The sequence below is a fragment of the Penicillium griseofulvum genome (genome assembly GCF_001561935.1).
Source record: "Penicillium griseofulvum strain PG3 chromosome Unknown contig_84, whole genome shotgun sequence".
Lineage (NCBI taxonomy): Eukaryota > Fungi > Ascomycota > Eurotiomycetes > Eurotiales > Aspergillaceae > Penicillium > Penicillium griseofulvum.
Window position 1 is genome coordinate 253,174 of NW_024467475.1, and position 14,527 is coordinate 267,700.

General features: G+C 49.0%; 8 protein-coding genes across 8 annotated transcripts; 3 read left to right on the forward strand and 5 right to left on the reverse strand.

The window, feature by feature from the left end:
- Window positions 1-342: 342 nt before the first annotated feature.
- Window positions 343-1,140, reverse strand: PGRI_046500 (DUF3602 domain-containing protein; the record flags this gene model as incomplete). The annotated part of the gene is made up of 3 exons (XM_040792363.1): window positions 343-462; window positions 664-916; window positions 974-1,140. The coding sequence occupies 3 exons, from the start codon at window positions 1,138-1,140 to the stop codon at window positions 343-345; spliced, it is 540 nt and encodes a 179-aa protein (XP_040644330.1).
- Window positions 1,141-1,825: 685 nt separating this feature from the next.
- On the reverse strand, window positions 1,826-3,263 carry PGRI_046510 (putative mitochondrial phosphate carrier protein; the record flags this gene model as incomplete). Its single annotated transcript, XM_040792364.1, has 6 exons — window positions 1,826-1,898; window positions 1,958-1,977; window positions 2,040-2,385; window positions 2,451-2,704; window positions 2,771-2,935; window positions 3,003-3,263. 6 exons carry the CDS (start codon window positions 3,261-3,263, stop codon window positions 1,826-1,828), a joined length of 1,119 nt encoding a protein of 372 aa, XP_040644331.1.
- A 968-nt stretch (window positions 3,264-4,231) lies between these two features.
- PGRI_046520 (putative cystathionine beta-synthase (beta-thionase)) lies at window positions 4,232-4,815 on the forward strand (the record flags this gene model as incomplete). The annotated part of the gene is made up of 2 exons (XM_040792365.1): window positions 4,232-4,330; window positions 4,381-4,815. The coding sequence occupies 2 exons, from the start codon at window positions 4,232-4,234 to the stop codon at window positions 4,813-4,815; spliced, it is 534 nt and encodes a 177-aa protein (XP_040644332.1).
- Window positions 4,816-5,228: 413 nt separating this feature from the next.
- PGRI_046530 (vacuolar ATPase assembly integral membrane protein VMA21) lies at window positions 5,229-5,682 on the reverse strand (the record flags this gene model as incomplete). The annotated part of the gene is made up of 3 exons (XM_040792366.1): window positions 5,229-5,365; window positions 5,428-5,519; window positions 5,588-5,682. 3 exons carry the CDS (start codon window positions 5,680-5,682, stop codon window positions 5,229-5,231), a joined length of 324 nt encoding a protein of 107 aa, XP_040644333.1.
- A 448-nt stretch (window positions 5,683-6,130) lies between these two features.
- On the forward strand, window positions 6,131-9,490 carry PGRI_046540 (DEAD/DEAH box helicase; the record flags this gene model as incomplete). Its single annotated transcript, XM_040792367.1, has 1 exon — window positions 6,131-9,490. One exon carries the CDS (start codon window positions 6,131-6,133, stop codon window positions 9,488-9,490), a length of 3,360 nt encoding a protein of 1,119 aa, XP_040644334.1.
- A 536-nt stretch (window positions 9,491-10,026) lies between these two features.
- On the reverse strand, window positions 10,027-11,412 carry PGRI_046550 (tRNA-dihydrouridine(20) synthase (NAD(+)); the record flags this gene model as incomplete). The annotated part of the gene is made up of 1 exon (XM_040792368.1): window positions 10,027-11,412. One exon carries the CDS (start codon window positions 11,410-11,412, stop codon window positions 10,027-10,029), a length of 1,386 nt encoding a protein of 461 aa, XP_040644335.1.
- Window positions 11,413-12,433: 1,021 nt separating this feature from the next.
- ipp1 (inorganic diphosphatase IPP1) lies at window positions 12,434-13,484 on the forward strand (the record flags this gene model as incomplete). The annotated part of the gene is made up of 4 exons (XM_040792369.1): window positions 12,434-12,610; window positions 12,666-12,785; window positions 12,855-13,282; window positions 13,343-13,484. 4 exons carry the CDS (start codon window positions 12,434-12,436, stop codon window positions 13,482-13,484), a joined length of 867 nt encoding a protein of 288 aa, XP_040644336.1.
- A 417-nt stretch (window positions 13,485-13,901) lies between these two features.
- PGRI_046570 (mitochondrial 54S ribosomal mL53 protein) lies at window positions 13,902-14,222 on the reverse strand (the record flags this gene model as incomplete). Its single annotated transcript, XM_040792370.1, has 1 exon — window positions 13,902-14,222. The coding sequence occupies one exon, from the start codon at window positions 14,220-14,222 to the stop codon at window positions 13,902-13,904; it is 321 nt and encodes a 106-aa protein (XP_040644337.1).
- Between the last annotated feature and the right edge of the window lie 305 nt (window positions 14,223-14,527).

Genomic DNA, 14,527 nt, shown 5'->3' on the forward strand with positions numbered 1-14,527 from the left:
TATTTTCTTTATCGCATGCTGTAATGAGGTTATGATACATGGACACATGGGAGACGTCAATCGAGATTTGTTTACTGTGTTTATTGTTCTCTCTGTTACTGTTTCTGTTTCTTATTCATACCGATCTGTATTTACTCCTAGCTATTTCTCCTTATCCATATAACCGTTCAAGACTGTTATATGCACATACACTTGCAGGTACCTTAACAGAAAGCAACATCAAATCGAAAAATTCCGAAAACTGGAAAATAAATTGACAGGCTCACCCATCACCACACGAGAAATGGGAATCACGATAGAAGCACAAGAGCAAAAGCAAGAGTAAAAAGACCGTTATTTACCCTACTTCCGCCCCATCAACTTATACTTCAACTTATCAGCCAGCCCCTCATGCGCAACTTTCTTCTCCTTCTTCTCCTTAAGCGAAGCTGCATCAAGATGCACATTTCCCTGTCCACCACGCTACCACCCAAAGAGGAAAAAAAAAAGTCAGCCATGCTCTGGGAAAATCCGGGGATCCAAAACCAGTGAAGATCAAAAGTAGAAATCGCAATAGAGGTGACATCCATTCGGAAAGTGGGAAAGTGGGAAACCATATAGAAAAGACTCGGTTCGATAATCAAATAGATCAAAGGTAAACAAGTGAAAGAGCTCTCTGCTTACCCCGGTGTGGTATGTTTCGTCGACTGAGTCACGCACTGCGAGCTCGGGGATCATATCGGCGTCGTGGGGAGCCCTAGACACGGGACGGACCATTGGGGAGCCGATGTTTCCTGCGCCACCTCGCTGGGTAGAATCGGGTGCGTCAGTAGAAGGCTTGGGTTTGGTGGGGTGAGAGGTACTCACGCCGGCAGAGTAAGCGCCATCACCTTGGTCGCCGTAGGGGCCTTCGCGGACGATCTCGCCATCGACGTATCTGTTTTGCATGTGGTTTTAGTATGTTGTCGCATGTGCACGACTAACTTTAACATACTCGGTGGCGTCGTGGCCGATGTTGCCTTGACCTAATCTTGTGTTAGCTGATGGTCTTGGAGGGGCGAGCGCATTTAGGGCTGGGGGGATTAGCTTGCCTCCTCGGCCATGGGAGACCATTGGGGCCTCTGATCCGGTCTTCGCGGGCTTATCGGTTTTCTCGGGCATTTTGACTGGTTTACGTCAGATATTGGAGTGGGTGCTTGTGGCCTTGGAAGTAAAGCAACTCGTAGGTGAGATAGATCGATAATGAGATGGGTAGATGCGAAAGAAGGATTTGGGCAGGTAGGAAGGTATTTATCGATTATTGATGGTGCGCCAGATGCAGGTACTGGATGTGATGGCGGGGAAATCCACGTGTTTGCGAGTATCTGCAAGCTTACTGTTTCTAAGAGTCTCAGAAGGACTTTTGAGTCGTACGGGGAGGGAGATGAACAAGTGGATTTTGGGGAATCTAGATCTTTTGAGTATAATATACCCACTTCATCGTATCCGGGAGCTAGATAATAGTGGGATTCCGAGCCAAGAGGTTCGTAAATTGCCTGGTTCTCTATCTATACCGTTCAGATGTTGTTATTCAACTACATTGAACATTTATATTCAAAGAGGTTCGTGACGTCGCTGATAAGATAATGGCCTCCGATTGGTGGAACCATGACAAACTGCAATTGGCCGATAGCGAGCTTGGCGTTTACTATGCGGAACGGGTATATATTAAGACAATAATAAGAGAGGAGAATATGTATTGAATCTGATAGAATATTCCTGAGAAAAGATATGATCAGCGTAGCTACAGCCCAGCTGGTAAATAGAATGGAGACTGCGCATGCTACCCGCCGCATCAAACCAGCTCTTAATTCTTCTTCTTGTCTTCGCTTGCGCCACCGGTGGTAGGAAGCCCCATGAAAATCTTGAATGAATCGTAACTGGAAGATCAAAGTCAGTACATATCCAGTGCATAAACAGAAAGAAAGTGGGATCATACATCATCCATTGGAGTCCGGTCTGTACATATTCTTGTTAGCACCATCATACATTAAACCACACCGAGAATGAGGATAACTCACCAAAGTACCGATCATCACAATACGAACAGGCAGTCCGTTCCACAATCCGCGGAAGCCAATGTCACCATAGATACGACTCATAGCGGCGCCAAATGCCTCACCTGCCTGTCGATTCGCGTTCAACTTGCTGACCATGACATCGGCAGGGTGCGATACTGCGGCACACAGAATACCAGCGAGGTAACCACCAGTGAATGCAACGGCAGTCTGGGCACCCTTGTTGTAGTCGGATTTCTGGCCTGGCAGATTGTGGTAGATCATTTCAACAATAGTCTCGAAGGAAGCAAACTTCATCATCGTGTAGGGAACTTGACGGCCCCACAGAGGGTAAAGTCCCTTGTACAGACTGGGTAAAGGGTCAGCTTATAAAGATTTGACCTCAGAATGGAAAGCGATATATGTCGAACTCACCCAGCAACACCCTCCTTGGCAACAACGTTCGAGATACCGCTGAAAGTACCTGTAATCTCAGGAGGGATGGTAGTCTGACCACGGACTTTGACGGATTCGAATGGACACAGGGCAACATCTGCGATAAGCTCTGCCGAAGCACTGGCGGTCAGGTATATGGCAGTCTTGAATCGGCTCGCGTTTTCTTGGCCGACTAGGTCGCTGTAGAAGACCTTGAAGTACTCGTATCCACCATACTTGAAAGCTCCTTGGGCCTGTTATAACCGTGATCAGTATAGATAATTAGGGAAGTAAGATATCCATATGTGATTCAGACTCACGCTGTAGCCGAAGAAGGTAGGGCTCCATCCCGTGAAGACACCACGAATACCTTCAGCTGCACGGATGGTGCGGAAGGCTTGTAGGTTGCTCTTATAGAGCTTAGAGTCAACTTGACGGCGACATTTGATCAGATCGAGGGGTGTCACAGCAGTGTGGGTAAGGCCCTGATATATATATATATGAGTATTTAGTCCATACGGCAATCATAATCTAAGCAAATGGGCTACTGACACACGCCATCATTCCACCAAATGTGCAAGCTGCATAGTACTTCAGAGAACCAGGCTCGATCTTGCCGGTCTTCTCCTGGGCCCTCTGACTTGCGACATCAAATTCCCGGCTCGCCTCGTGGGCAATGTTGTCGGCCTTTGTCTTCACATCGTCAAGTGCGCTCCACGCTGAGAACGGTCTATTTTTCGCAGTGGAGGCATTGGCACTAACACTACCTAGAGGATGCTGGGCAGCGAAAGCGTTGATCCAGTCCGGAATCATGGCGGGCTGTACTTCGGGTAGTGGGTATAAGTGGAGTCAGCTTGGATATCTGGTGATCTCCGCCAAAGGGTGGATTTCGAATTGTATTTCTTTCTTGAATTTGTATGAGAGTTTGAAAAACAGAATGAATCAGAATGAATCAGAATGAATCAGGATGAGACAGGATACAGGGGAGTATGGATTCTCACAAAGGCAATGACGTGTGGGGCCTGTAAGACTCGGGGATCCGACAAGGCACTTTCTAGCACTTTTGAAGTTTACTTCGACTCTATACTCCCGTACTCCGTATGTAAGATGGATTTTATGTTGTACTTATAAGTTCTCCGTGTGGGCCTTGGTTTTTAACATGCTATATTATAACTGGATAGAAACTGGCATTACAAGGGGGCTAGGGAAAACCGGCACACGGAGTTAACGTATTTAACGACATGTTCTCCGAAGACTATGTAAATCTAAAGGGCTAGTCTGCTATTTATTATATTACTTCCTACATATATGTATATTTGTATTAGTATGACTTGTTTCCTATGTTGTATGGAAACATTGAATCCTCGATGCTGGATATTCACCTTACATTAACCGGGTGAGGTCATAGGGCCCTCTCAACTGCAGGCCTACTTTTCTTTAAACGCCATGAGAGTATAGACGTATTACAATCGAAAAAAGAAAAGTAGAAAAGTAGAAAAGAAAATTGATATGAATGTATATGAAGCTGATCTCCGTGGCCGCAAGCGTCTTCCGTAGTGGAGTTAAAGAGATGCCAAGATTGACATCAAAAAGTCATCCAACCCGTCGACAGCTGAAAGCCCTTGACGCTGCACGACTTTGGCATACCCTGAAGAAATCTTTATTTGACCTCTAAATATTTACACCTGGGCGAATCCTTCTCCTTTCACCTACCTGTACTTCTCAACGACCCCACAAACCTGTCCACTGCCCCTCACCAACCCCTCATCGCGATCTTCAAAATGGCATCATACTTGACCGGCAGCGAGGCCTTCAATCGCGAGAAGCAAACCTCTGACACAAATACATCTACAGAAGCCTGGGCTGATAAGTACCGCGGTGTCCGTCTCTCTACAATCATCCAACAGACCACCAAGCTAATACAACACAGGCAACAATCGAAGACCTCGACCCTCCCCCGGCGCTTTCAGTCTCCTCCCATGACCCAATTTCCACAGCCCTAATGGCCGCCTACGAGCGCGACTACACGCACCTCACCGTTATCTCCCCGACAAAGCGCTCTCTGTTGGGCTACGTCAGCATCCCACGGCTACGGGAACTACTGCAGAGCGGCAACGTGAAAGAAACCGATCCAGTCTCAGCGGCCATGCAGCGCTTCAATCGCAAGCGTGGCATCTATCAAGTTATCACGATGGAGACGCCACTCGAGGAGCTCGAGCAGTTCTTTGAGAGCGAGACGGGTCCAAATGGTGAGAAGCGCGAGAAGCAGCAATTTGCTGTTGTCACCGATGTGGCACGCAAGTTTGTCCTCGGTGTTGCTACCAAGGCAGACTTGGAGGAGTTTGTCAAGCGCAGACCTACCTAAGCTGATGCGGAGCTAGCAGTAAGCTGATGGGAATGGGGATATGCGAGAGAGTGGTTTCTGTTTGGCACTGCATATTGGCGTATCTGTCTATATCGAGGGCATGGGTCGAGGCCTTTTTTTTGTCTCTATATGCGGTTCCTTCAACATGGACAGCACATCTTTTTTAATTTGGGCCTTGACTGGCAGGGTTGATGCGTGGAGCTTGATATCCTGAGAACATCTAGAACATCTACTAGTTAGATGAATAGCTCGGTCAATGTGTAGTTTTAGAATTGAGTCCTTAGATGGTCAAAGTTGTTCCATGCCAATTATATAAAAACAGAAACCCTAGACCACTCGAACAACTGAACAACCGTAACGCCCAAGATAATAATCATTTTTTTTAGAAACTCCCAGATCGAGTTCCATCCTGTCTACTGGGCTTTCTTTGAATCTGACTTTCTGGCTGCTTGTCGGTCCTCCTGGTCTTCCGTCCATGCGACATAGATATATGCGAACAAAACCACGTTGGCGGTAACGGCGGCAGTGATTCCGGCAAGTGTCGAGCTCCCTGAATAACATCAATTCGATCAGTATATATCATTGCAAGTTGGGAGGCAGAGAAATACCTACCATTAAAGATTGTATTCACAGTCAAGAAATACATGCCAATGGGGCCAGCGATCATGGCAGCTGTGAAGCCGAGAAGCTTGTAAATCACATCTCTATGTATCAGAGCTAATAAGAATCTGTCTTCAAGGACTAACCCAAGCTTCTAAGGCTATTATCTTACGCAGGAACAGCTGGTGCCACGTCGGACCTGCCTTGTGGCGCAGGTTTCGCTGCAACATCGGCGTAGGACTGGTTGTGGGGACGGCGGGCAGACATGTTTTTCTTATGAAACAATATAATAATTAAAAAAAATCACCAAAAGATGAAAAGGGAAGTGCCTGGGTTGAGAAACAAAGAAACATGTGAAGCTATCGCAAGTGCGGAGAGATAACAGATATCTTAGTGCCGTCACATGCCGGGGTTTGATTGGTTCATTGAATGGTATTGATTCATATGACTCTCTGATTGTTTCACTTCCCTTTTAGGAAAACAGTTGTCTATTGTTCATTTTGAATATAGACTCAATATGAGATTCATAATATTCACATGTTAATGTTTATTTTATTCCTTTGTTCCTATTGCTTAATTGACAGATCTCGCACGTGATTGGGCGCGTTCATTCGCGCGTGTCCGCTTTGGCAGAAAAAACGTTCCTGAATAATGCAGAACAATTAGATGGCTCCAACAATTGAATAAAATTGTTACCATTGTGGACTCTGGAGCAATGGATGAAGCTGTCAACAATACTCCCCCTCGAGATATAAAAACCATCCCGAGTACTCCTCCGGGCGAAGACTACGAAACCATCGCCACTCTTCCAGCGATAACTCCATCGCAAAGATTGACCCAACCAACACAATTACTTGAACATCCTTACTTGCGCCATAACAATACTGTCATTCAAGTTGCCGCATCTTCGCCCATAGGTCCAATCTCTTCTCCTCCCCGCCGAGTCCAAGGCGGTTTACTTTCATCTTTAGTCGCTCCTTCTGGGACCCATTTCCGACCTCCTGCGTCTGGTCCTACAAAACGAACACCAAAGTTTGATCTCGACGACGGACCGACATATCGAGGTGGCTCATCAGACGAAGAGTATCACCTACAGAGTACAGATATCAAACCGTCTATGTTTGCGAAAACCGTTCGGAGTCCCGAACAAGAAAAGATCATGGAATCGCCCGTCCGCTCTGAGGCTGGGCCAATGGATCGGTTCCGAGAAATTACAGCTTCTGCCATGTACGATCCGAAGAATATTTCACCCGCAACCAAGCGGACTGCGGACCAGATGAGTCCACCGGCAGCGATGGGAGTTGCCACGAAAAAAGCGCGCCAAGATGCGCCCTCTCGCGCACAGCCCGTGGGAGTTCCAGACATCCTGCTTCATGAGATCAATGACTTCAGACTTCGCGTCAAAGTTGAGCGCATCCTCAAAGTGATGCCGCATATGACCGTTCGAACCTGTATGGAAGCCATGTTGAAAGCGAAGGGGAACTACGACGAAGCCCTCCAAATCCTCGCCAGCATCGATGCTGCCGATAAGCAGAATGGTCCTGTGGTGATTGAATCTTCTGATGATGAATTGGGCGGCCCCACTGGTACAGGCCCGGCTCCCATGGCTAAGCAGAACATCAAAGCTCGTGGCACCATTCAGGACAAGTGGGCGGCAATGAAGCAGCCCAAGGGCCAGGATTCTGATGACGAAGGCAAGCCTCGCCGCCGACTCATTCGTGGACCCAAGTCTGACGGCCCTTCCCGTGCTGTCTCACCTGTTCGTGCTATTCCAGTCAACGATGCCAGTCCCCAGAAAAAGAAGCTGGGACGGCTTCAGAAGGGTCGCAAAGCCCCTTCGCCTGACCGATCCGAATCTCCCGAGGCTATGATGAGTGATTCGGATGATTCAAATGTCCAGGTCCAAGAATCCACCGCTGGCGGTTTGGATTTTAAGGTCTTGAAATTCTTCAACACATGTCGTGTTCAAGATCTCGCTGATATTGCCTCTATCCCCGAAGAAACCGCTCAAATTATCATTTCAAACCGTCCATACGAGACCCTCGATGAGGTGCGTGTTGTCTCAGCCCCAGTGGTAGAGACCGTGAAGCCCAAGGGCAAGAGAGGAGGCAAAGCCCCTAAGCCCATTGGAGACAAAATTGTCGACAAGTGTATTGATATGTGGACTGGATATCTGGCCATTGACGCACTTGTTGGCGAGGTCGAGGAACTTGGCAAGCCAGTCGCCGAAGAGATGAAGAAATGGGGCGTGGACACCTTCGGAAAGAAGGGCGACTTGGAAATTACCAACCTGGCTCCTAAATCGGAACACGACTCGGGTATTGCTACTCCCGCATCTGAACGGCAATCTTCCGAAAGTGACGAAGAAAGTGGAAAACTGGTCGTTTCGAAGCGCAAATCTCGTTTCATCTCCCAGCCGTCTATCATGGCCGACGACCTGGTAATGAAGGATTACCAAGTTGTGGGAATCAACTGGCTGGCATTGTTGTTTGAAAGAAAGCTCAGCTGCATTCTGGCTGATGACATGGGCCTGGGTAAGACTTGCCAGGTCATTGCATTCCTCGCACATCTGTTTGAGAAGGGTATCAAGGGCCCTCACTTGATTGTTGTCCCATCTTCCACCATTGAGAACTGGCTTCGCGAGTTCCAGAAATTTTGTCCAACCTTGAATGTGATGCCTTACTACGCTGGTCTCAACGAGCGTGCTCTCATCCGCGACGAGATCGAGGAACGACGTGACGAGATCAACGTTGTGATCACTACCTACACGATTGCCAAGGCGAAGCTTGATGCCAAGTTCTTGCGTGACATGGATTTCACTGTCTGTGTCTATGATGAAGGCCACATGCTGAAGAACCATCAGTCTCAGTTGTATGAAAAATTGATTAGAATTCGGGCGCGTTTCCGTCTTCTTCTCACTGGTACTCCCCTCCAGAATAACTTGCAGGAGCTGGCGTCGCTTCTCGGCTTTATTCTTCCCTCGGTCTTCCAGGAACACAAGGAAGACCTTCATGCAGTGTTTTCCAACAAGGCAAAGACTACCGATGAGTCCCATGCTACTCTCCTATCCCAGCAGCGCATTGAGCGCGCGAAGTCCATGATGAAGCCATTTATCCTCCGACGAAAGAAGCACCAGGTCATTGATCTTCCGGCCAAGCATTCTCATGTTGGTTGGTGTCAAATGAAACCTTCTCAAGTCAAGATTTATGACCATGAAAAAGAGCAAGTGCGCCAGCTCTTGGAAGACCGTGCTGCTGGAAAGAAGACCGGCTCCAAGTCCGCCAATATTCTCATGAAGTTGCGCCAGGCCGCTATCCACCCCCTCCTTGCTCGTCGTCACTATACCGATGAGATTTTACAAAAGATGGCTAAGGCCTGCTTGAAGGAAGACAAGTGGTCGCTATCCGACCCTAAGATCATCCTTGAAGAGCTCATGCCATACAATGACTTTGAGTGCCACCACATGTGTGTGGAAAACCCCAATTCCCTCGGCAAGTTCAAGCTTAAGAACGACGAATGGATGGACTCCGGCAAGGTGGAACATCTCAAAGAGCTCCTCACCCGTTTTATCGCCAATGGCGATCGCACCCTCATCTTTTCCCAATTCACGATGGTCATGGACATTCTTGAGTATGTGCTGGAGACCCTGAAAATTGAATTCGTCCGCCTGGATGGCCGCACCAACGTCGAGGATCGCCAGTCCATCCTCGACGCCTTCCACGAGCGCACCGAGATCCCCGTTTTCCTCCTGTCCACCAAGGCCGGCGGTGCCGGTATCAACTTGGCCTGTGCCAATCGCGTGGTCATCTTCGACTCTTCCTTCAACCCACAGGAAGATGTGCAGGCTGAGAACCGTGCCCACCGAGTCGGCCAGACCCGCGAGGTTGAAGTTTACCGTCTGGTGACTCAGGACACCATCGAGGAGCAGATCTACGCGCTTGGCCAGACCAAGCTGGCACTTGACCAGGCCGTGGCTGGGGACGATGAGGCCGGCGCCAAGAAGAGCGAGGAGGCCGGCATCAAGGTCGTTGAGGGAATGATGATGGCCGAGCTGAAGGTGAAGGCCGAGAAGTGAGCGACCACAGAAAAACAAATGAAAAAAAAAAAAAAAAAACAAGAAAAAGGAAAAACAGAAAAAAAAAAAAGTTCATACAGGGCGTCCCTGCTGTGGGTATCAGCATGGTGATGCCGATACTGCATTTAATAATGTGCCGAGTATGGCACAGTTAGCACATGGTGTTCGGTGGGGTGATATCATGGCGATTCTGGGAATCGCATATCATTTGTTAGATTAGAGGATCAAAAATCCAACTGTTATTTAGTGCATAATGTTTCTAAGCCTTGTAAAGCGTAGTGATATTTATGGTATTAGCAACTACATATGTAGGTGGTGATCAAGGATGAGCATGAGGTATATATAAGTGGGGAATAATCTATAGACAGAACAGGCGGAAGCGATCATAAACACCTCAGAATGCAGATAGGTACAAGCAAGAGTAAAGGAATAGTAAACTGAAAGAAAACCGAGGGCTATGCATGGTGGACCGAGAACAGACCGTGAAAGAGAGCAATGATAGACGATGAATGTAACCAAAAGCGTTAAAGCAACATTCACACAGTCACTTGAGATGGAGCCTGAGCTTGTGCATCAGGAACACTAGCCTCAACGGCTGGCTGTTCAGCATCAACTTGAGTAACCTTAGCTGGCTGAGGAGCAGAAGACCGCCGAATGGGACCGCCCCCATGAACAGCTGGCGAAGGCGTTTTAGTTCGAACAGCACCACCACCAGCTGCACGAGCAGCTTCGGACTCCATAGCATTCTGCACGGCCTTGGACTTCGTTTCAGCCTGGGGTTCAGTATCGGTCACACCGGGGGCAGTCTCCCACTTTTCATCCAGACCGAGTATCTGATCAACATGCGCAGCAGCAGGAAGCAAATCATCGAACTTCAATCCACGGCAGATATCAAGATATGTTTTGGACAATTTCGTATCCTTGAACTCTTTGTTCTTGCCGGGGATCAGCATGTTGAGCAGATACTTGGTATTGCCCAGACGGTTCTCTGACTCGATACAGAAACGCAAGTAGTCATAGACGACATCCCGCCACGGCGCGACACCACCATCTGCCTCGGCCCGGAAACAAGACGAGTTGGTCTCCGCGGAGGTAGCAATCATTGCCCCGTCAACGCCGTGCTCGGCCATCAGCGCGAGGCCCTGGTCGCGCGATATTACATCGCCGTTCATCACGCACGCCACGCCGGCCTCGTGGCAGATGCGCGCTACCATGGGGAGTTGATCGCGGATTGCGCGTTCGCGCGGCCGCATGGGAGTCGTGCGACAGTGCACTGTCAAGCCTGTGATGCCTGTTTTCACGAGGCGGGAAACGAGGGCCTCTGTTTCTTCGGGCTTGGAGAGGATGCGAATCTTGACCGAGATGCCGATTTGGAAGGGTACACCGATCTCCTTGACGAGAGCTTCCAGGATTGAGACGAGGAGGTCGGGTGTGCGGAGGAGGGCAGCGCCCATTCCACCGCTTGTGGAGAAGGGTTTCGGGCAGCCAGAGTTGAGATCAATGCCTGAGACATCGGCGGCCACAACGCGCGCCGATTGTACTGCTAGCTCTGGGTCGGCCGTACCAATTTGATAGATCAGTCGGCCTTTCTCGCGCGCTGGGTCTATGCGGTAGATGATTGATGGTTTGGCAGGTTTGTCGGGGCGTCCGCCGTTGCTGGGCATACGGGTGAATTCGATTGTGCCGTTTCGCGGGTTAACGCGTCGCTCAGCGCCGATCATAGAGCGGTCGATTGTTTCGGGACCCCAGACTAGGTCAGCGCCGTATTTCAGTGCCAGTAGGCGCGAGGGTAGTTCGCCTGATCGAACCATTGGGGCGAGGACGATTTTGTTGCGGTAGTCGACGCCGTTAGCAGGGATAGGCACGCGCGGCACAACGGCCGGCGCGGGGGCAGCTGCGGTTGCGGTTGCGATGGTTGCCATTGTCTTGCGGAGAGTCCTGATCATAGCATTCCCAGGTGCGGGGAGAGGGGAATATAGAACGGGTCTTTTTTTTTTCCCTGGGGTCGGAGGGACTCCCGATTGAAAGTTTGAGTCACGTGAAGATAGTGGCGATAACCTTCTTTTCAGGGCAAGTAATTTGATTTCAGGTATTGAGGTAATTTAAGTCATTGGTATTTTTGACAAAGCCATTTTGGCGGGTCATCTATTTTCCGAGTACAAAGCAACCAATGACTAGGCTTCATTCCCTGCCAAGGATCACGACATATCTAGCTTTGAATGTGGTTGTTCACCTGTGATTCTTTCAGGGCTTGATAATTGTAGGATCATGGAGTACAACTTGAATTGAAATGAGCATAATTGCAATTGATTTATAGGCTGCGTATACTGCCGATATCGCCGTGTCTCGCAGTATAGGCTCGGGTAGGTACATGCAATGTACTCCATCCTCTGTACTCCATAAATGCTGTCAAATAAAAGATGTAGCATATCTTATGCTGCGATATGTCTTAATACGTAGTGAGAGCACAAGACTTCAATTGTATACAATTTACTCCGTAAATACACAATTGATTTACATAGTAGTCGGGATATCAATTTGATTCGGGTTTACAGATGCCGACTTTCGGATCTCCCATGCTTTTTTTTATCTTTTTTTTTTTTTTTAACAAACTTCCGCAGTCAAAGGGGTAACACCACCACGCACAACTTATACCAGTGTGATTAAAGGTACATATATACAATTTCAAGTTCTGTATCAGAAATACTAAAATAAAAATACTAACAGAAAAAAAGAAAGGCATTAAAAGCATTTCCAATAGAGCCAATGACTTGTCCTCCTTTGGCCCGACTGGGAAGTGTTACCTCCACCGCCTCCCGCTCTGTTTGGCGCACATCAGCGACGCTGCCCCCCACTTCTACTGCCCCTCTCTCTTCTTCCTTTTCTTCTCCCTTATCCCGTGTGGCCCAAGTATCTAGACACTTTTCGTCTACATCACCCAACATGTCTTACTCCATCCGCAAGATCGGCTCCCCACACACCCTTGAGCACCGTGTGTTCATTGAGAAGGATGGCGTCCCCGTCTCCCCTTTCCACGACATTCCTCTCTATGCCAACGAGCAGCAGACCATCCTGAACATGGTCGTTGAGATCCCCCGCTGGACCAACGCCAAGCAGGAGGTACGACAACATACCTCCATTGACCCTCGCCAAATACTGATTATCGCATCAACAGATCTCCAAGGATGAGTTCCTCAACCCCATCAAGCAGGACACCAAGAAGGGCAAGCTCCGCTTCGTCCGCAACTGCTTCCCTCACAAGGGTTACCTCTGGAACTACGGTGCCTTCCCTCGCGTAAGTTTTGGACCTCCCCCGCACCCGTGGATAGGAAGAGGGGTAACAAGAAATTGACACGTGAACCAGACCTGGGAAGACCCCAACTCCATCCACCCCGAGACCAAGGCCAAGGGTGACAACGATCCCCTCGACGTCTGCGAGATTGGTGAGCTTGTCGGCTACACCGGCCAGGTCAAGCAGGTCAAGGTTCTCGGCGTCATGGCCCTGATTGACGAGGAGGAGACCGACTGGAAGATCATTGTCATCGACGTCAACGACCCTCTCGCTCCTAAGCTCAACGACATCGAGGATGTTGAGCGCCAGCTTCCCGGCCTCATGCGCGCTACCAATGAGTGGTTCCGCATCTACAAGATCCCCGACGGAAAGCCCGAGAACCAGTTCGCCTTCTCCGGCGAGTGCAAGAACAAGAAGTACGCCGAGGATGTCATCCGCGAGTGCTCTGACGCCTGGGAGAAGCTTGTCTCCGGCAAGACCGCCCGTGGTGAAATCAGCCTGTGAGTTCTATCGATACACATATCCTTGCTTTGGAGAGTGTTGAAACTAACTAGCACTAGTGCCAACTCCACCATTGAGAACTCTGCCGACCGCGTTGACCAGGCTCAGCTCGCTGCTATCCCCCGCAACGAGACTCTGCCCCCTGCCCCCATTGATGGAAGCATCGACAAGTGGTTCTTCATCTCAGGTGCCGCAGTATAAGATATTTTGTGCAAGAAAAATATAAAACTAACCAAAACTTTCAAGCCTATGATCGTCTACCTGGTGGGAATTTCGTTCTTCGATTCCCCGAGGAAAGAACTCATTTTTGAATTGTGAATGAATTGCTCCCAGTATTTTCTCTTTGCCACCCCAGCGTAGAGAAGAATAGTCTCTGATGGACAAATGCAAATCTGAAGTGGATAGCAATGAAACAATCACTATTATCAACAGCTTGTGCAAGTCAAATCTACACTAGGCCTTGTATCAGGTATGAAGCATAAACAGCCTTATGTTCTCTACCAAAGTAAGAATAATTCAAGTCTTCCAATATGCCCAGCAGCGCCAAAAATCGTCAGATGAAACAAATGATAGGTAATATAATACACGAATGCACAGCTCGACCAATAAAACTTTCCACTAATTCTTCAAGCTGGCCTCCCGTTGCAGAGCTCTGCCAACACGGGACACCTCTTCGATAACATCGCCAATCTTCAGCCCGCGCTTTCCGACATCCAGTGTAAGCTCCTTGCCGCCCTTAAATCCGACGGTCATGGTCGGTGGCTCGGTGGAGTCGCGGGGCAATTGCTTGACCTTGATATCAATGTGGGTCGGGCTGCTTGTTGGGATAGTGTCTGGTGTGCGCAGCATTCCTAGGAAGAGACGGCATGGCCGGGAGGCGCGAGAGAAGGGGTTGTAGACGGTTCGGAAGGAGGTTATCGTGGCGATGGGAATGGTCATTGTTGCGGATTGGGGGTGGTGAGCGGGGCAGGGTATGTGGTCTGGTAAATTGGTCAGAATTTTTCATCTTGCAAGAGCGAATGGTATCATGTAGCTCTATCTAGTTTCCGGTGTTGCGTACCTGAGTGGATGAGGGCTTGCGGGAAGTTTTTTAAAGGTGGTGTGTTCTGGGGTTGGTTCCACGGCGGTTGGACAGATAACCCTCGGTGGAAGATTGGTTCGAGGAGAAAGTTGCGTAGATCTCAGTCGGTCTGCGACAAGTTTGATAGGTAATGGCGCAAGATCAATTGGAAGTTCTAACTACA